The 21,926-nt window shown below is 46.2% G+C and overlaps 1 protein-coding gene across 1 annotated transcript in view; it reads left to right on the forward strand.

The window, feature by feature from the left end:
* Nucleotides 1–21,926, forward strand: part of LOC120042525 (dystrophin-like) — a gene marked incomplete at its 5' end in the record, with an annotated part of 86,551 nt that overhangs the window by 62,493 nt on the left and 2,132 nt on the right. The window contains 5 exon segments of the mRNA XM_038987366.1: nt 2,046–2,209; nt 3,444–3,624; nt 8,198–8,379; nt 19,697–19,847; nt 20,018–20,137. Coding sequence (XP_038843294.1) covers nt 2,046–2,209; nt 3,444–3,624; nt 8,198–8,379; nt 19,697–19,847; nt 20,018–20,137 — 798 coding nt within the window.

The following is a 21,926-nucleotide window of genomic DNA, read 5'->3' on the forward strand; positions in this document are numbered from 1 at the left end:
TCTCTCTGTTTTTAGGGGTTAATCCAGTATAATGGATGCTGCTCTCTCTGTCTTTAGGGGTTAGTCCAGTATAATGGATGCTGCTCTCTCTGTCTTTAGGGGTTAATCCAGTATAATGGATGCTGCTCTCTCTCTGTGTTTAGGGGTTAATCCAGTATAATGGATGCTGCTCTCTCTGTCTTTAGGGGTTAATCCACTATAACGGATGCTGCTCTCTCTGTTTTTAGGGGTTAATCCAGTATAATGGATGCTGCTCTCTCTCTGTGTTTAGGGGTTAATCCAGTATAATGGATGCTGCTCTCTCTGTTTTTAGGGGTTAATCCAGTATAATGGATGCTGCTCTCTCTGTCTTTAGGGGTTAGTCCAGTATAATGGATGCTGCTCTCTCTGTCTTTAGGGGTTAATCCAGTATAATGGATGCTGCTCTCTCTCTGTGTTTAGGGGTTAATCCAGTATAATGGATGCTGCTCTCTCTGTCTTTAGGGGTTAATCCAGTATAATGGATGCTGCTCTCTCTGTGTTTAGGGGAGGGTTAATCCAGTATAATGGATGCTGCTCTTTCTGTGTTTAGGGGAGGGTTAATCCAGTATAATGGAAGCTGCTCTCTCTGTGTTTTATGTGTTGCTGATGTACTCTACATGTATTTTCTAAACTGTCTCTGTTGCTGTGACACTCTTGACCTTCCTTTCACATCTCTTTCACTCTCTCCTCCACTCTCTGTCCTCAAATCTCTCCACTCTCTCTCCTCCACTCTCTGTCCTCAAATCTCTCCACTCTCTCTCCTCCACTCTCTCTTCCACTCGCTCATCCACTCTCTCCTCCACTCTCTCTCCTCCACTCTCTCTACACTCTCTCCTCCAATCTCTCATCCACTCTCTCATCCACTCTCTCTCCTCCAATCTCTCTCCTCCACTCTCTCCTCCACTCTCTCTCCTAATCTCTCTCCTCCACTCTCTCCTCCACTCTCTCTCCTCCACCCACCCTCTCCTCCACTCTCTCTCCTCCAATCGCTCTCCTCCACTCTCTCTCCTCCACTCTCTCTCCTCCACTCTCTCTACTCCACTCTCTCCTCCATTCTCTCTCCTCCACTCTCTCCTCCAATCTCTCTCCTCCACCCACTCTCTCCTCCACTCTCTCTCCTCCAATCTCTCTCCTTCTCTCTCTCCTCCACTCTCTCTCCTCCACTCTCTCTCCTCCAATCTCTCTCCTTCTCTCTCTCCTCCACTCTCTCTCCTCCACTCTCTCTCCTCCAATCTCTCTCCTCCACTCGCTCTTTTTCTCTGTCTCTCTCACCTTTTCACCCACCCATCCACACATCCCTTTGTGTCTGTTTCTCTCGCTCCTACCCTCGATCCCATCCTCCCTCTTCTCCTCTCCTCTCCTCCCTCTGACTCCCCCTCTCTTTTCCTGTCTTTCACCCTCTCCCTCTCCTCTCCTCCCTCTGACCCCCTCTCTTTCCTGTCCTTCACCCTCTCCCTCTCCTCTCCTCCCTCTGACTCATCCTAACTTGTCCTTTCCTTCACCATCTCCCTCTGACTCCTCCTCTTTTCATGTCCTTCACCCTCTCCCTCTCCTCTCCTCCCTCTGACTCATCCTCTCTTTTCCTGTCCTTCACCCTCCCTCTGTATAATTTTCTCTCTTCTTTTCCTCTCCCTCCCGCTTCTTGATTTCTCTTCTTCTCTTCTTCCATTTGTCGTATTTTTTTCTTTCTCTCCCCCTTCTCTTCCTTCCTGTCTTTCTCTCCTCTCCTCTCATCTCTCTCTCTGTCTCTACCCACCCACCCACCCACCCTCTCTCTCTCTCTCTCTCTCTCTCTCTCTCTCTCTCTCTCTCTCTCTCTCTCTCTCTGTGTCCCTCTCTTTTTTCCCCTCTCTCTCTCTCTCTCTCTCTCTCCCTCTCTCTCTCTTTGTCTCTCCCTCTCTCTGTCCCTGTCTCTCCCTCTCTCTGTCCCTGTCTCTCCCTCTCTCCCTGTCTCTCCCTCTCTCCCTCTCTTTTTCCCTCTCTCTCTCTGTCTCTCTCTCCCTGTCTCTCTGTCTCTCTCTCAGATCACAGTGAGTGTGTCTCAGGGGCGGGTTCGTACCCCCTCCCCCTCTCCTAAACCTCACTATGAAAGCTATGCCTACAGTCAAGCTGCATATGTCAAGTCACCTGAACAAAAGAGGAGACGCTTTACTGAGCAGGTCTGTGTCTACTGCTAACTACCTACCCTGTCTCTAGTCTCTAGTCTCACAGCTGTAGACCTCTCCTCTCCTCTCCTCTCCTCTCCTCTCCTCTCCTCTCCTCTCCTCTCCTCTCCTCTCCTCTCCTCTCCTCTCCTCCTGGGTGTCCATCCATGCCTGAACAGAGCTGAGGCTGAGCCTGTGGCTATGTAGCCGGTAGTCTTCATTGCAGTTGAACACTTCTCTGGGCATTGTGAGATTTGATGATCTGTGCAATACGACTAGAATAAAGACGACCTGGAACTGTGTCTCTGGCTTGGCCAGGCTCAGCTCGCCCCCCCCCCCCCCCCCCCCAGGCTTAATGAACAGTTATCTGGGTTCTCCAGGTGTACCAGTGACTGACATAAATCTCAGAGTATGTCTGTGTCTACAGAGCATGTGGAGCTTCTGAACGCCATGGCAACGGCACAGCTTGGCTAGCAGCACCACAACACACCAGACGCTCTGTTTGTGCTGCTGACTAATGCACCTGTGTGTTTGGCTTTGTCACCATGAGTCAATGTGTGTTTCTGTCTGTCTGTGTGTTTGTGTGTATGTTGTAATTATGCTTTTGGATAGAGTGTTGCCCTTTGTTTGCCTCTGTCTGTGCAGCAAGTGTGTGTGTGTGTGTGTGTGTGTGTGTGTGTGTGTGTGTGTGTGTGTGTGTGTGTGTGTGTGTGTGTGTGTGTGTGTGTGTGTGTGTGTGTGTGTGTGTGTGTGTGTGTGTGTGTGTGTGTGTGTGTGTGTGTGTGTGTCTGCATGGAGGGGTGTCTGTGTTTCTGTGCTTCACACCTCTAATGTGTTTTGGCACCACAGACTTCCATTCCTCATCACACTCCCTTCAAGGCAGGAAGTGTTCAGCCTGTTGAGACTCCCTGGGAGAGAAGCCATGTTAATGTAGTGGGGAACCATTCTCTTGCCTTTTCCAAGAGAGCAATTTGTTTATTGTCAGTGGTGAGTCTAACCACGCTCTTCAGTCCACTCCCTCATCTCCCTCTCCTAACTCTCTCTCTCTCTCCCTTCCCCTGCCCCTCTCCCTCCCTCTCACCTCTCCCCTCCCCTATTCCTCCTTTTCCATCTCCCACTCCATCTCCCCTCTCCCCTCTCCTAACCCTCTCCCCCCTCCCCTCCCCCTCCCCTCTCTCTACTTTTCCATCTCCCTCTCCTTCTCCATCTCCCTCCCTCCCCCTCCCTCCCCCTCTTCTCCTCCTCCCCACCCCAGACCCAGCTGCTGCGTGGGGGCAGTCAGGATGACCTGGAGCGGGGCCTGAGCCCCCTGGCCCCTGGGGCCACCCAGCTGGAAGACTACCAGAGCATCCTGGAGGAGGTCCTGACCTGGCTGCTGTCTGCAGAGGATGGCCTGCAGGCCCAGCCCCCCATCTCCTCTCACGTAGAGGAGGTCAAGGAGCAGTTCCACACACACGAGGTAGGGACACTCCAGAGGGGATATATACCAGAGGAGTTTATTTAATATAACACACGAGGTAGGGACACTCCAGAGGGGATATATACCAGAGGAGTTTATTTAATATAACACACGAAGTAGGGACACTCCAGAGGGGATATATACCAGAGGAGTTTATTTAATATAATATAACACATGAGGTAGGGACACTCCAGAGGGGATATATACCAGAGGAGTTTATTTAATATAACACACGAAGTAGGGACACTCCAGAGGGGATATATACCAGAGGAGTTTATTTAATATAATATAACACATGAGGTAGGGACACTCCAGAGGGGATATATACCAGAGGAGTTTATTTAATATAACACACGAGGTAGGGACACTCCAGAGGGGATATATATCAGAGGAGTTTATTTAATATAATATAACACATGAGGTAGGGACACTCCAGAGGGGATATATACCAGAGGAGTTTATTTAATATAACACATGAGGTAGGGACACTCCAGAGGGGATATATATCAGAGGAGTTTATTTAATATAACACACGAGGTAGGGACACTCCAGAGGGGATATATACCAGAGGAGTTTATTTAATATAACACACGAGGTAGGGACACTCCAGAGGGGATATATACCAGAGGAGTTTATTTAATATAATACACGAGGTAGGGACACTCCAGAGGGGATATATACCAGAGGAGTTTATTTAATATAACACACGAGGTAGGGACACTCCAGAGGGGATATATACCAGAGGAGTTTATTTAATATAACACACGAGGTAGGGACACTCCAGAGGGGATATATATCAGAGGAGTTTATTTAATATAACACACGAGGTAGGGACACTCCAGAGGGGATATATATCAGAGGAGTTTATTTAATATAACACACGAGGTAGGGACACTCCAGAGGGGATATATATCAGAGGAGTTTATTTAATATAATATAACACATGAGGTAGGGACACTCCAGAGGGGATATATATCAGAGGAGTTTATTTAATATAACACACGAGGTAGGGACACTCCAGAGGGGATATATATCAGAGGAGTTTATTTAATATAACACACGAGGTAGGGACACTCCAGAGGGGATATATATCAGAGGAGTTTATTTAATATAATATAACACATGAGGTAGGGACACCCCATGCTTTATCATGTTTTGTCATGCTTTATCATGCTTTATCATGCTTATCATACTTTATCATGCTTTATCATGCTTTATCATGCTTTATCATGCTTCATCATGCTTTATCATGCTTTATCATACTTTATCATGCTTTATCATGCTTTATCATGCTTATCATACTTTATCTGCTTATCATACTTTTTCATGCTTTATCATGCTTCATCATGCTTTATCATGCTTATCATACTTTATCATGCTTTATCATGCTTATCATACTTTATCATGCTTTATCATGCTTTATCATGCTTATCATACTTTATCTGCTTATCATACTTTTTCATGCTTTATCATGCTTCATCATACTTTATCATGCTTTATCATACTTTATCATGCTTTATCATGCTTTATCATGCTTTATCATGCTTATCATACTTTATCATGCTTTATCATACTTTTTCATGCTTTATCATGCTTTATCATGCTTTATCATACTTTATCATGCTTTATCATGCTATCATACTTTATCTGCTTATCATACTTTTTCATGCTTTATCATGCTTCATCATACTTTATCATGCTTTATCATACTTTATCATGCTTTATCATGCTTTATCATGCTTTATCATGCTTGTCATACTTTATCATGCTTTATCATACTTTTTCATGCTTTATCATGCTTCATCATGCTTTATCATGCTTTATCATACTTTATCATGCTTTATCATGCTTTATCATGCTTTATCATACTTTATCATGCTTTATCATGCTTATCATACTTTATCTGCTTATCATACTTTTCATACTTTATCATGCTTCATCATACTTTATCATGCTTCATCATACTTTATCATGCTTTATCATGCTTTATCATACTTTATCATGCTTTATCATACTTTTTCATGCTTTATCATGCTTTATCATGCTTTATCATACTTTATCATGCCTATCATACTTTATCATGCTTATCATACTTTATCATGCCTACCATACTTTATCATGCTTATCATACTTTTTCATGCTATATCATGCTTCATCATACTTTATCATGCTTTATCATACTTTATCATGCTTTATCATGCTTTATCATGCTTATCATACTTTATCTGCTTATCATACTTTTTCATGCTTTATCATGCTTCATCATGCTTTATCATGCTTTATCATACTTTATCATGCTTTTTCATGCTATATCATGCTTATCATACTTTATCATGCTTATCATACTTTTTCATGCTTTATCATGCTTTATCATACTTATCATACTTATCATACTTTATCATGCTTATCATACTTTATCATGCTTATCATACTTTATCATGCTTATCATGTTTTGTCATGCTTTATCATGCTTCATCATACTTTATCATGCTTAATCATGCTTTATCATACTTTATCATGCTTTATAATGCTTTATCATACTTTATCATGCTTTATAATGCTTTATCATACTTTATCATGCTTTATCATGCTTTGTTACATTGTGTGTTTTTAAGAGCGATGAACACTAGGGACACCATAGAGGGGACATAGCTACAGGGCCTTCAGAAAGTATTCACACCCCTTGACTTATTCCACATTTTGCTACAGCCTGAATTCAAAATGGATTAAATAAAATGACAAAGTGAATGTTTTTTAGATTTTCAAATAGATTTGAGTCTTAACTGTAACTCGGCCACTCAAGAACATTCACTGTGTTCCTGGTCAGCAGCTCCAGTGTAGAATTGGGATTGTGTTTTAGGTTATTGTCCTGCTGGTGAATTCTTCTCCCAGTGTCTGGTGGAACTCAGACTGAACCAGGTTTTCCTCTAAGGATTTTGGCTGGGCTAGCTCCATTCTGTTTCTTTTTTATCCTGAAAAACTCCCCAGTTGTTAACGATGACAAGCATACCCATAACATGATGCGGCCACCACTATGCCTGAAAATATGGAGAGTGGTACTCAGTAATGTGTTGTATTGGATTTGACCAAACAAAACACTTTTTATTCACAAAAAGTTAATTGTTTTGCAATTATTTTGCATTATTAATTTAGTGCCTTGTTGCAAACAGGATACATGTTTTGTAGACATTATTATTTTGTACAGGCTTCTTTTTTCCCCTCAGTCAATTAGGTTAGTATTGTGGAGTAACTATCCCTGAGCGGTTTCTTTCCTCTCCGGCAACTGAGTTAGGAATGACGCCTGTGTCTTTGTAGTGACGGGGTGTATTGATACACCATCCAAAGTGTAATTAATAACTTCACCATGCTCAAAGGGATATGCAATGTCTGCTTTTATTTTTACCCATCTACCAATAGGTGCCCTTTGTGAGGCATTGGAAAACCTCCCTGGTATTTGTGGTTGAATCTATGTTTGAAATTCACTGCTCGACTGAGGGACCTTACAGATAATGGTATGTGTGGGGTACAGAGATGAGGTAGTCATTCAAAAATCATGTTAAACACTATTATTGCACACGGAGTCCATGCAACTTATTATGTGACTTGTTAAGCACATGTTTTACTCCTAAACTTATTTCAGCTTGCCATAACAAAGGGGTTGAATACTTGTTGACTCAAGACATTTCAGCTTTTAATTTTTAATTAAACTTGGTAAAAAAAAATCGAAAACATAATTCCACTTTGACATTATGGGGTATTGTGTGTAAGCCAGTGACAAAACATCTCAATTGAATCAATTTTAACTTCAGGCTGTAAAACAACAAAATGTGTGAAAAGTCCAAGGGTAGTTTAGTTTATAATAATGAATTACAACACAATGAAAGAAGAAAGGAAAGATGAAGGGAATATCTGTTCAGGTAGAAAACCTGACTCTGTGTTTTCCCCCTGAGTGTTCATTATATACTATAACATGTACTGGGTGTGTGTGTGTGTTTGTGTGTGTCTACATGTGCTGTGTGTGCCTGGGTGTGTGTGTGTTTGTGTGTGTCTACATGTGCTGTGTGTGTGTGTGTTTGTGTGCGCATGTTTGTAAGTGTGTGTGTCCCTACATGTGTGCGTGTTCCTGTATCTGTGTGTGTGTCTGTGTGTTCCTGTATCTGTGTGTGTGTGTGTCTGTGTGTGTGTCTGTGTGTGTGTCTGTGTGTTCCTGTGTCTGTGTGGGTATGTTCCTGTGTCTATGTGTATGTCTGTGTGTTCCTGTGTGTGTGTGTGTGTCTGTGTGTTCCTGTGTGTGTGTCTGTGTGTTCCTGTGTCTGTGTGTGTCTGTGTGTGTGTCTGTGTGTGTGTCTGTGTGTGTGTGTCTGTGTGTTCCTGTGTCTGTGTGGGTATGTTCCTGTGTCTATGTGTATGTCTGTGTGTTCCTGTGTGTGTGTCTGTGTGTTCCTGTGTCTATGTGTCTGTGTGTGTGTCCCTGTGTCTGTGTGTGTGTCCTTGTGTGTGTGTGTGTCCCTGTGTCTGTGTGTGTGTCCTTGTGTCTGTGTGTGTACTTCCCTTCCTGCCTGTGTTCTCTCAGGGCTACATGGTGGAGCTGACGTCCCACCAGGGCAGTGTGGGCAGGGTGCTGCGTGCGGGCAGTGCCCTGCTGGGTGAGGGCCATTTAACGGAGGAGGAGGAGAAAGAGGTCAGGGAGCAGATGAACCTCCTCAACTCCCGCTGGGAACACCTCAGAGTGGCTAGCATGGAGAAACAGAGCAGGTAGGACACACACACACACATGGATGGATGCATACACACACACACATGGATGGATGCACACACACACACACACACACACACACACACACACACACACACACACACACACACACACACACACACACACACACACACACACACACACACACACACACACACACAACTCCCCTGTGGTGTTGTTGTTACATTTCCCAGTCCTCTCCTCAACTCCCCTGTGTTGTTGTTACATTTCCCAGTCCTCTTCTCAACTCCCCCGTGGTGGTGTTGTTACATTTCCCAGTCCTCTCCTCAACTCCCCTGTGGTGGTGTTATTGTTACGTTTCCCAGTCCTCTTCTCAACTCCCCCGTGGTGGTGTTGTTACGTTTCCCAGTCCTCTTCTCAACTCCCCCGTGGTGGTGTTGTTACATTTCCCAGTCCTCTCCTCAACTCCCCCGTGGTGTTGTTGTTACGTTTCCCAGTCCTCTTCTCAACTCCCCCGTGGTGGTGTTGTTACGTTTCCCAGTCCTCTTCTCAACTCCCCCGTGGTGTTGTTGTTACGTTTCCCAGTCCTCTTCTCAACTCCCCCGTGGTGTTGTTGTTACGTTTCCCAGTCCTCTTCTCAACTCCCCCGTGGTGGTGGTGTTACGTTTCCCAGTCCTCTTCTCAACTCCCCCGTGGTGTTGTTGTTACGTTTCCCAGTCCTCTTCTCAACTCCCCCGTGGTGTTGTTGTTACATTTCCCAGTCCTCTTCTCAACTCCCCCATGGTGGTGTTGTTACGTTTCCCAGTCCTCTTCTCAACTCCCCCGTGGTGGTGTTGTTACATTTCCCAGTTCTCTTCTCAACTCCCCCATGGTGTTGTTGTTACATTTCCCAGTCCTCTTCTCAACTCCCCTGTGGTGGTGGTGTTGCTACATTTCCCAGTCCTCTTCTCAAGTCCCCCGTGGTGTTGTTGTTACGTTTCCCAGTCCTCTCCTCAACTCCCCTGTGTTGTTGTTACATTTCCCAGTCCTCTTCTCAACTCCCCCGTGGTGGTGTTGTTACATTTCCCAGTCCTCTCCTCAACTCCCCTGTGGTGGTGTTATTGTTACGTTTCCCAGTCCTCTTCTCAACTCCCCCGTGGTGGTGTTGTTACGTTTCCCAGTCCTCTTCTCAACTCCCCCGTGGTGGTGTTGTTACATTTCCCAGTCCTCTCCTCAACTCCCCCGTGGTGTTGTTGTTACGTTTCCCAGTCCTCTTCTCAACTCCCCCGTGGTGGTGTTGTTACGTTTCCCAGTCCTCTTCTCAACTCCCCCGTGGTGTTGTTGTTACGTTTCCCAGTCCTCTTCTCAACTCCCCCGTGGTGTTGTTGTTACGTTTCCCAGTCCTCTTCTCAACTCCCCCGTGGTGGTGGTGTTACGTTTCCCAGTCCTCTTCTCAACTCCCCCGTGGTGTTGTTGTTACGTTTCCCAGTCCTCTTCTCAACTCCCCCGTGGTGGTGTTGTTACATTTCCCAGTCCTCTTCTCATCTCCCCCGTGGTGTTGTTGTTACGTTTCCCAGTCCTCTTCTCAACTCCCCCGTGGTGTTGTTGTTACATTTCCCAGTCCTCTTCTCAACTCCCCCATGGTGGTGTTGTTACGTTTCCCAGTCCTCTTCTCAACTCCCCCGTGGTGGTGTTGTTACATTTCCCAGTTCTCTTCTCAACTCCCCCATGGTGTTGTTGTTACATTTCCCAGTCCTCTTCTCAACTCCCCTGTGGTGGTGGTGTTGCTACATTTCCCAGTCCTCTTCTCAAGTCCCCCGTGGTGTTGTTGTTACGTTTCCCAATCCTCTTCTCAACTCCCCCGTGGTGTTGTTGTTACATTTCCCAGTTCTCTTCTCAACTCCCCCGTGGTGGTGGTGTTACGTTTCCCAGTCCTCTTCTCAAATACCCCGTGGTGTTGTTGTCACGTTTCCCAGTCCTCTTCTCAACTCCCCCGTGGTGTTGTTGTTACATTTCCCAGTTCTCTTCTCAACTCCCCCGTGGTGGTGGTGTTACGTTTCCCAGTCCTCTTCTCAACTCCCCCGTGGTGGTGTTGTTACATTTCTCAGTCCTCTTCTCAACTCCCCCGTGGTGGTGGTGTTGCTACATTTCCCAGTCCTCTTCTCAACTCCCCCGTGGTGTTGTTGTTACATTTCCCAGTCCTCTTCTCAACTCCCCCGTGGTGGTGTTGTTACGTTTCCCAGTCCTCTTCTCAACTCCCCCGTGGTGTTGTTGTTATGTTTCCCAGTCCTCTTCTCAACTCCCCCGTGGTGTTGTTGTTACATTTCCCAGTCCTCTTCTCAACTCCCCTGTGGTGTTGTTGTTACGTTTCCCAGTCCTCTTCTCAACTCCCCCGTGGTGTTGTTGTTACGTTTCCCAGTCCTCTTCTCAACTCCCCCGTGGTGTTGTTACATTTCCCAGTCCTCTCCTCAACTCCCCTGTGTTGTTGTTACGTTTCCCAGTCCTCTTCTCAACTCCCCCGTGGTGTTGTTGTTACGTTTCCCAGTCCTCTTCTCAACTCCCCCGTGGTGTTGTTGTTACGATTCCCAGTCCTCTTCTCAACTCCCCCGTGGTGGTGTTGTTACGTTTCCCAGTCCTCTTCTCAACTCCCCCGTGGTGGTGTTGTTACATTTCCCAGTCCTCTTCTCAACTCCCCTGTGGTGGTGGTGTTGTTACATTTCCCAGTCCTCTCCTCAACTCCCCCGTGGTGTTGTTGTTACGTTTCCCAGTCCTTTTCTCAACTCCCCCGTGGTGGTGGTGTTACGTTTCCCAGTCCTCTTCTCAACTCCCCCGTGGTGGTGTTGTTACATTTCCCAGTCCTCTTCTCAACTCCCCTGTGGTGGTGGTGTTGTTACATTTCCCAGTCCTCTCCTCAACTCCCCCGTGGTGTTGTTGTTACGTTTCCCAGTCCTTTTCTCAACTCCCCCGTGGTGGTGGTGTTACGTTTCCCAGTCCTCTTCTCAACTCCCCCGTGGTGGTGTTGTTACATTTCTCAGTCCTCTTCTCAACTCCCCCGTTGTGGTGGTGTTGCTACATTTCCCAGTCCTCTTCTCAACTCCCCCGTGGTGTTGTTGTTACATTTCCCAGTCCTCTTCTCAACTCCCCCGTGGTGGTGTTGTTACATTTCTCAGTCCTCTTCTCAACTCCCCCGTGGTGGTGGTGTTGCTACATTTCCCAGTCCTCTTCTCAACTCCCCCGTGGTGTTGTTGTTACATTTCCCAGTCCTCTTCTCAACTCCCCCGTGGTGGTGTTGTTACGTTTCCCAGTCCTCTTCTCAACTCCCCCGTGGTGTTGTTGTTACGTTTCCCAGTCCTCTTCTCAACTCCCCCGTGGTGGTGTTGTTACGTTTCCCAGTCCTCTTCTCAACTCCCCCGTGGTGTTGTTGTTACGTTTCCCAGTCCTCTTCTCAACTCCCCCGTGGTGTTGTTGTTACGTTTCCCAGTCCTCTTCTCAACTCCCCTGTGGTGTTGTTGTTACGTTTCCCAGTCCTCTCCTCAACTCCCCCGTGGTGTTGTTGTTACGTTTCCCAGTCCTCTTCTCAACTCCCCTGTGGTGTTGTTGCTACATTTCCCAGTCCTCTTCTCAACTCCCCTGTGGTGTTGTTGTTACGTTTCCCAGTCCTCTTCTCAACTCCCCCGTGGTGTTGTTGTTACGTTTCCCAGTCCTCTTCTCAACTCCCCCGTGGTGTTGTTGTTACGTTTCCCAGTCCTCTTCTCAACTCCCCCGTGGTGGTGTTGTTACGTTTCCCAGTCCTCTTCTCAACTCCCCTGTGGTGGTGGTGTTGTTACGTTTCCCAGTCCTCTTCTCAACTCCCCCGTGGTGTTGTTGTTACGTTTCCCAGTCCTCTTCTCAACTCCCCCGTGGTGTTGTTGTTACGTTTCCCAGTCCTCTTCTCAACTCCCCCGTGGTGTTGTTGTTACGTTTCCCAGTCCTCTTCTCAACTCCCCCGTGGTGGTGTTGTTACGTTTCCCAGTCCTCTTCTCAACTCCCCCGTGGTGTTGTTGTTACATTTCCCAGTCCTCTTCTCAACTCCCCCGTGGTGGTGGTGTTGTTGTTACGTTTCCCAGTCCTCTTCTCAACTCCCCCGTGGTGGTGTTGTTACATTTCCCAGTCCTCTTCTCAAATCCCCTGTGATGGTGTTGTTACGTTTCCCAGTCCTCTTCTCAAATCCCCCGTGATGGTGTTGTTACGTTTCCCAGTCCTCTTCTTGAAGATCAAGGGCTATTTAATGAATTGGAACGACTGGCAATCTGACACTCTGGTGTTTAATGTAAAGATATAGCCTAATGGTATTATCCTCTGTAGTAGAAAGCAATGGGTTTGATATAGAAGCCTACATAACCAACCCATGAAGTAGAATGTAACATCCATATATGACCAGCTCTACATAACCAACCCATGACGGAGAATGTAACATCCATATATGACCAGCTCTACATAACCAACCCATGACGGAGAATGTAACATCCATATATGACCAGCTCTACATAACCAACCCATGAAGTAGAATGTAACATCCATATATGACCAGCTCTACATAACCAACCCATGAAGGAGAATGTAACATCCATATATGACCAGCTCTACATAACCAACCCATGAAGGAGAATGTAACATCCATATATGACCAGCTCTACATAACCAACCCATGAAGGAGAATGTAACATCCATATATGACCAGCTCTACATATCCAACCCATGAAGGAGAATGTAACATCCATATATGTGTCACGACCGTTATATGACGGATGAGTGGACCAAGGCACAGCGTGAAAGAAAGCCATCTTCTTTTAATGAAGAAAAACAAACACTTCCTAAACAAACAAAAAAACAAAACGATCGTGAAGCTAAAACGAACTAAGTGCACACATGCAACATAGAACATAGACAATTACCCACAATCACCTAAAGCCTATGGCTGCCTTAAATATGGCTCCCAATCAGAGACAACAATAAACAGCTGTCTCTGATTGAGAACCAAACCAGACAACCATAGACTTTCCTAAACCTCTCTACTGAACACAACCCCATACACTATACAAAACCCCCTAAACAATACACACACCCTAAACTAGACAAAACACACAAACATCCCATGTCACACCCTGACCTAACTAAACTAATAAAGAAAATCAATATAACAGAGGCCAGGGTGTGACAATATGACCAGCTCTACATAACCAACCCATGAAGGAGAATGTAACATCCATATATGACCAGCTATGTAAACTCTAACATTGATTTATCCTGCAGTAGATGTTGTTCAATTGATAATATAAATGTTTGTCTTCTTTTAATGCCTCTTAAGGGGAAAGTAATCTAAAAATAACTGAACGTTATCAGATTACTTTACTGAGTTTGGTTAATCCAAAAGTTATGTTACTGATAAAAATGTTGTACAGGTAACTAGTAACTGTAACAGATTACATTTAGAAAGTAACATACTGTCACATTCCTGACCTGTTTTCTGTTGTTTTGTATGTGTTTAGTTGGTCAGGACGTGAGCTGGGTGGGAATTCTATGTTGTGTGTCTAGTTTGTCTGTTTCTATGTCCAGCCTAATATGGTTCTCAATCAGAGGCAGATGGTAATCGTTGTCCCTGATTGAGAATCATATATAGGAGGCTTGTTTTGTGTTGGGATTTTGTGGGTGTTTGTTACCTGTCTCTGTGTTTGTGTTCTGCACCAGATAGGTCTGTATCGGTTTTGCACATTTGTTATTTTGTATGTTGTTTGTAGTGTTTCACTTGTTCTTGTATTAAACATGTTGAACACTAGCCGCGCTGCACTTTGGTCCTCTCCTTCACCTATGGAAGAAAGCCGTTACAGAAACACCCACCAAACCCGGACCAAGCAGCGTGGCAACGGGCAGCAGCAACAGCAGCAGCGGTACAAGGAGGAATGGACATGGGAGGAGATTCTGGACGGAGAAGGACCCTGGGCAGAGCCAGAGGAGTGTCGCCGTCCCAAAGCGGAGCTGGAGGCATCAAAAGCGGAGAGGCGGCATTATGAGGCGCTTGCAAGGCAGAGTGGCTGGAAACCCGAGAGGCTCACCCAAAAATTTCTTGGGGGGAGGCTAAAGGGGAGTGTGGCGAAGCCGGGTTGGATACCTGAGCCAACTCCCCGGGCTTACCGTGGAGTGAGAGGGCGTCGTACTGGTCAGACACCGTGTTATGCGGTAAAGCGCACGGTGTCCCCAGTACGCGTGCTTAGCCCAGTGCGGGCTATTCCACCTTGCCGCACTGGGAGGGCTAGGTTGGGCATCGAGCCGGATGTCATGAAGCCGGCCCAACGTATCTGGCCTCCAGTACGTCTCCTCGGGCCGGCGTACATGGCACCAGCCTTACAGGTGGTGTCCCCGGTTCGCCTGCATAGCCCAGTGCGGGTTATTCCACCTCGCCGCACTGGCAGGACTACGGGGACCATTCAACCTGGTAGGGTTGGAGAGGCTCGGTGCTCAAGAGCGCGTGTCCTCCTTCACGGTCCGGTATATCCGGCGCCACCTTCCCGCCCCAGACCAGTACCACCAGTGCCTACACCACGCACCAGGCTTCCAGTGCATCTCCAGAGCCCTGTTCCTCCTCCCCGCACTCGCCCTGAGGTGCGTGCCCTCAGCCCGGTACCTCCAGTTCCGGCACCACGCACCAGGCCTACTGTGCGCCTCAGCAGGTCAGAGTCGGCCGTCTGCTCAACGCCGCCTGCACTGCCTGTCTGCCCAGCGCCGTCTGAGCCATCCGTCTGCCCAGCGCCGTCTGAGCTGCCTGCCTGCCCAGCGCCGTCTGAGCCATCCGTCTGCCCAGCGCCGTCTGAGCCATCTGTCTGCCCAGCGCCGTCTGAGCCATCCGTCTGCCCAGCGCCGTCTGAGCCATCCGTCTGCCCAGCGCCATCTGAGCCATCTGTCTGCCCAGCACCATCTGAGTCATCCGTCTGCCACGAGCCATTAGAGCAGCCCGTCTGTCCCGAGCCATTAGAGCCGTCCGTCAGTCAGGAGCCGCTAGAGCCGTCCGTCAGTCAGGAGCCGCCAGAGACGCCAGCCAGTCAGGAACTGCCAGAGACGCCAGCCAGTCAGGAGCTGCCAGAGACGCCAGCCAGTCAGGAGCTGCCAGAGACGCCAGCCAGTCAGGAGCTGCCAGAGACGCCAGCCAGTCAGGAGCTGCCAGAGACGCCAGCCAGTCAGGAGCTGCCAGAGCTGCCCTACAGTCATGAGCTGCCCTACAGTCATGAGCTGCCCTACAGTCATGAGCTGCCCTACAGTCATGAGCTGCCCTAGTCATGAGCTGCCCTATAGTCATGAGCTGCCCTATAGTCATGAGCTGCCCTCCAGTCATAAGCTGCCCTCCAGTCATGAGCTGCCCTCGTCCTGCGCCGGAGCCGCCACCGCGGACAGATGCCCACCCAGACCCTCCCCTTGAGTTTTAGGGGTGCGCCCGGAGTTCGCACCTTGAGGGGGGGGGGGTTCTGTCACGTTCCTGACCTGTTTTCTGTTGTTTTGTATGTGTTTAGTTGGTCAGGACGTGAGCTGGGTGGGAATTCTATGTTGTGTGTCTAGTTTGTCTGTTTCTATGTCCAGCCTAATATGGTTCTCAATCAGAGGCAGATGGTAATCGTTGTCCCTGATTGAGAATCATATATAGGAGGCTTGTTTTGTGTTGGGATTTTGTGGGTGTTTGTTACCTGTCTCTGTGTTTGTGTTCTGCACCAGATAGGTCTGTATCGGTTTTGCACATTTGTTATTTTGTATGTTGTTTGTAGTGTTTCACTTGTTCTTGTATTAAACATGTTGAACACTAGCCGCGCTGCACTTTGGTCCTCTCCTTCACCTATGGAAGAAAGCCGTTACACATACCCAACCCTGCACATACTGTACACAGACACACACAAATCAAATCAAATCACATTTTATTGGTCACATACACATGGCTAGCAGATGTTAATGCGAGTGTAGCAAAATGCTTGTGCTCCTAGTTCCGACCGTGCAGTAATATCTAACAAGTAATCTAACTATTTCACAACAACTACCTTATACACACAAGTGTAAAGGAATGAATAAGAATATGTACATATAAATATATGGATGAGTGATGGCCGAACGGCGTAGGCAATATGCAGTAGATGGTATAGAGTACAGTATATACATATGAGATAAGTAATGTAGGGTATGTAAACATTATATAAAGTGACATTGTTTAAAGTGACTAGTGATACATGTATTACATACAATTTTCAATTATTAACCTCTAACCTCACAAACCCGGATCCGGGATCCCCCCCATCAAAAAAGCTGACTAGCATAGCCTAGCCTAAAGCCACAGGGATATCATATAATAAAATGTTCATGAAATCACAAGTCCAAGACACCAAATGAAAGATACACATCTTGTGAATCCAGCCATCATTTCTGATTTTTAAAATGTTTTACAGGGAAGACACAATATGTAAATCTATTAGCTAACCACGTTAGCAAAAGACACCACTTTTTTACTCCATTTTTTTACTCCATCAGTAGCTATCACAAATTCGACCAAATAAAGATATAAATAGCCACTAACCAAGAAACAACTTCATCAGATGACAGTCTGATAACATATTTATTGTATAGCATATGTTTTGTTAGAAAAATGTGCATATTTCAGGTATAAATCATAGTTTACCATTGCAGCCACCATCACAACTCTCACCAAAGCGACTAGAATAACTACAGAGACCATCGTGAATTAGCTAATTACTCATCATAAAACATTTCTTAAAAATACACAGCGTACAGCAGATGAAAGACACAGATCTTGTGAATCCAGCCAATATTTCAGATTTTCTAAGTGTTTTACAGCGAAAACACAATATAGCGTTATATTAGCTTACCACAATAGCAAACATCACAACAGCATTGATTCAAGGCAAAAATAGCGATAACGTATAAACCACCAAAATATATTAATTTTTTCACTAACCTTCTCAGAATTCTTCAGATGACAGTCCTATAACATCATATTACACAATGCATATAGAGTTTGTTCGAAAATGTGCATATTTAGCGCCACAAATCGTGGTTATACAATGAGAAAAGTAGCAAAGCTGCCCAGAAAATGTCAGGAGAAATCTTTGAAGAGGCACCTATTCTAATCAGTAACTATTCCAAAACTTGACTAAAAACTACAGGTTGGACAGCAATTGAAAGACAAATTAGTTCTTAATGCAATCGCTGGGTTACATTTTTAAAATTAACGTTACTTCAAAATACAGCGTGCGATAAAGCGAGGCTGCACTGCAATTAATGGCGGCTTATGCATTTGACATTTTTCAACAGAACAACGAATTATCAGCATAAATAGTTCTTACTTTTTGATGAACTCTCATCAGAATCTTGGGAAAGGTGTCCTTTGTCCAAAATAATCGTTGCTAGGTTGTATAACGTCCTCTTCAACGCTGCAATTAGCAGTAAACAATACCATGCGAGAGAGAGATACCCAACCCCCTAGAACGCCAGGAAATGAAATACCCGAAAATCGCAATATACTGACATAAACTGATATAATTCGGTTTAAAATAACAAGATTATGATGTCTTTAAAGCCTATATCGAATAAAAACACAGCCGGAAATGTCTAAGATCTATAACCGATGGTTCTAGTACAATATGCCAAGGTCCTCAGTGCGTCAGAGCGAAGAGGGAAAAGACCAGACACGTCTTTGCCAAGTGATTTATAACCTTTGAGATCTACGTAGAGACTCCATTTCAAGTCTCCCTATTCGCTAACATCCAGGGGAAGGCGTATGCAGTGCATCTCAACCAATAGAAGACAGGCAGATTTATACACAGGTCTCAGAGCAGCTTGGAAAATTTGGCATTCTCACATACACATAGGAAAATTGCTCTAAGTCCAGTTCTGTTTCACTCACAGATATAATTCAAACGGTTTTAGAAACTAGAGAGTGTTTTCTATCCAATAGTAATAATAATATGCATATTGTACGAGCAAGAATTGAGTACGAGGCAGTTTAATTTGGGAACATCATTATTACAAAGTGCCAACAGCACCCCCTAATGACAAGAAGTTTTAAAGTGGCTAGAGATTTGAGTCAGTATGTTGGCAGCAGCCACTCAATGTTAGTGATGGCTGTTTAACAGTCTGATGGCCTTGAGATAGAAGCTGTTTTTCAGTCTCTCGGTCCCATGCACCTGTACTGACCTCGCCTTCTGGATGAAAGCGGGGTGAACCGGCAGTGGCTTGGGTGGTTGTTGTCCCTTATGATCTTTTTAGTCTTCCTGTGACTTCGGGTGGTGTAGGTGTCCTGGAGGGCAGGTAGTTTGCCCCCGGTGATGCGTTGTGCAGACCGCACTACCCTCTGGAGAGCCTTACGGTTGTGGGCGGAGCAGTTGCCGTACCAGGCGGTGATACAGCCCCACAGGATACACTCCATTGTGTGACAGGATGCTCTCGATTGTGAACACACACACACTTGTGCACGCACCCACACACACACAAGCACACACACACATACACACACATACACACACATACTTGCATGCACCCACACAAGCACACACACACGCACATACACACACAAACAAAACACAAATTCCCCTGAAAGCCAGCCTATCTCTCTGGGTGAGAAATATATCTCTATGTCCTTGAAGGTAATATTATGTTTTGAATAGACCTCAGCTGCAGCTCTCTGTGAGGTGTCTAGTTAGGATCTAGCTGTACTCAACAGCCCCCTGCCCTCTGCTCAGTCTCTCCTCTCCTCTCCTCTACCTCCTCTCCTCTTCTCTTCGCCCCTCCTTTCCTCTCCTCCTCCCTCTCTTCTCCTCTCCTCTCCTCTCCTCCTCCCTCTCCTCTCCTCTTCTCCTCTCATCCTCCCGCTCTTCTCCACTACTCTCCTCTCCTCTCCATCCATCTCTTCTCCTCCTCCTCTCTAATATCCTCTACTCTACTCTCCTCCTTTCATCTTCTCCTCCCTCTCTTCTCCTCCTCTCCTCTCCTCCCTTTCTTCTCCTCTCCTCCTCCCTCTCTTCTCTTCTCTTCTCTACTCTACTCTCCTCCTCTCCTCCTCCCTCCTCTCCTTCCTCTCTCCTACTCCTCTCCTCCCTCTCTTCTCCTCTACTCTTCTCCTCTCCTCCTCTCCTCCACTCCTCTCCTTTCCTCCTCTCCTCTCCTCCTCTCCTCCTCCCTCTCTTCTCTTCACTCCTCCTTTCCTCTCCTCCTACCTCTCTTCTCCTCTCCTCCTCCTCCCTCTCTTTTCCTCACCTCTCCTCTCCTCCTCTTCCCTTCCCTCTGCTCTTCTCCTCTCTTCCCCTCCCCTCCTCTCCTCTCATCTTTCCTCTCGTCCTCCTCCCCCAGACTCCACGAGGTGTTGATGGACCTTCAGCACCAGCAGTTGAAGCAGCTCACTGATTGGTTGGAGCTGACAGAAGGGCGGATCAAGCGGATGGGGGCTCAGCCTATGGGGCCAGACCTGGAGGATGTTAAACACCAAGTAGAGGAACACAAAGTAGGTCACCTACTATCTAGCTGCCTGCAGGGCTGGGGTCCTTTCAGGGTCATGTTCACTACAGCACATCCTAGTGAAATAATCATGAACATTTACTATTAGATCACTTCAGATAGTGGCTTTCCATTTTGTTCCTACTAGACTCAACCCAATGATCATGCCTGTTGTAGCTGTTACAGGAGGACCTAGAGTTGGAGCAGGTGCGTGTTAACTCTCTGACACACATGGTGGTGGTGGTGGATGAGAACAGTGGAGACAGCGCCACCGCTGCCCTGGAGGAGAAACTACAGGTGAGACAGGCAGGACACACACACACACACACACACACACACACACACACACACACACACACACACACACACACACACACACACACACACACACACACACACACACACACACACACACACACACACACACACTGTCTAGTACACTGTCTAATATACTGTCTAATAAATACACTGTCTAGTACACTGTCTAATACACTGTCTAGTGCACTGTCTAATACACTTTCTAGTATGCTGTCTAGTACACTGTCTAATACACTGTCTAATATACTGTCTAGTACACTGTCTAGTACACTGTCTAGTACACTGTCTATTACACTGTCTATTACACTGTCTAATACACTGTCTAGTACACTGTCTAATACAATGTCTGGTACACTGTCTAATACACTGTCTAATACACTGTCTAATACACTGTCTAGTACACTGTCTAGTACACAGTCTAGCACACTGTCTAGTACACTGTCTAATACACTGTCTAGTACACAGTCTAGCACACTGTCTAGTACACAGTCTAGTACACTGTCTGCTGATGTTCTCCCTTAGTAGAAGAGAGAAGAGAAACCCATTCGGGTAGAACGTAGTATTTGTGTGTAAATAGATTGGATGGTAAATAATGAGTGTTCTCTGGTGATTAACCATGTCTAGCAGTTATCGGTCCAGGAACTCAGGATTCTGCTCTGTCTATTGGATGAGAGAGAGAGAGAGAGAGAGAGAGAGAGAGAGAGAGAGAGAGAGAGAGAGAGAGAGAGAGAGAGAGAGAGAGAGAGAGAGAGAGAGAGAGAGAGAGAGAGAGAGAGAGAGAGAGAGAAGGGGGGATAGAGTGGGAGGGGGGGGGGGGCAGGTGGAGAGGAAGAAAGAGAGAAAGGGAAATTGCTTTGTTAGTTTATTTGTCTCTTGTATGTGGTTGTTAGGAGATAATGGGAGAAGATGCCGTAGTCTTGTCAGTAGGAATCATAACAGAGATAAGGTCTAATGCAGAGTGGTTTTTGTTGTTTGGTGTTTAGAAAGATGCAGTGATACGATATGGCACCAGACAACCAACCCGGTTTTAACTGCTGCTATAAGAAACAGAAGACTAATATACATTCTGAAAGGCTGCCCTTTACATGTCTTCTATTGACAAGACTCAATAACCAGTTACCATAGTGACCTGTCAATGTCTTCTTTATCACGCGTCTCCGCCCTTGTCTCTGTTTTAGGGTCGTTTTGGGCACCTGGGCTCTTTGCTTATTACTTTCTGTTACAATGACAGTAGAAATCTCCCCAGGAATGAAAGTGAGGGGATTGGTTAATAGCATGTAACTGATGGAGCTCTTCCTGCATGATGCCTTTTACTGTGATAGAGAACACACAGAAGCCTGGTGATGTGATGGTGTTACTGCAGGCTGGGATGAGATGACTTTCTTATCCCAGATGGAGGTAGATACTGGTCTTCAAACATCAGAACGCCTGTAGAAACCGGATGGATAGGAAGGCCAGTGGAGTTAAACCCAACTAGAATGTCTTGTTGAAAGGAGTTGTACTGTATGTGATGCTGAGAGTAACACCGGGTTCCATTCTGGATCTGGTCTATCTGGAATCTCTAAGGTGATGCTGAGAGTAACACCGGGTTCCATTCTGGATCTGGTCTATCTGGAATCTCTAAGGTGCTGCTGAGAGTTACACCGGGTTCCATTCTGGATCTGGTCTATCTGGAATCTCTAAGGTGATGCTGAGAGTAACACCGGGTTCCATTCTGGATCTGGTCTATCTGGAATCTCTAAGGTGATGCTGAGAGTTACACCGGGTT

This window comes from Salvelinus namaycush, unplaced genomic scaffold (assembly GCF_016432855.1).
Source record: "Salvelinus namaycush isolate Seneca unplaced genomic scaffold, SaNama_1.0 Scaffold706, whole genome shotgun sequence".
In the NCBI taxonomy this organism is placed as follows: domain Eukaryota; kingdom Metazoa; phylum Chordata; class Actinopteri; order Salmoniformes; family Salmonidae; genus Salvelinus; species Salvelinus namaycush.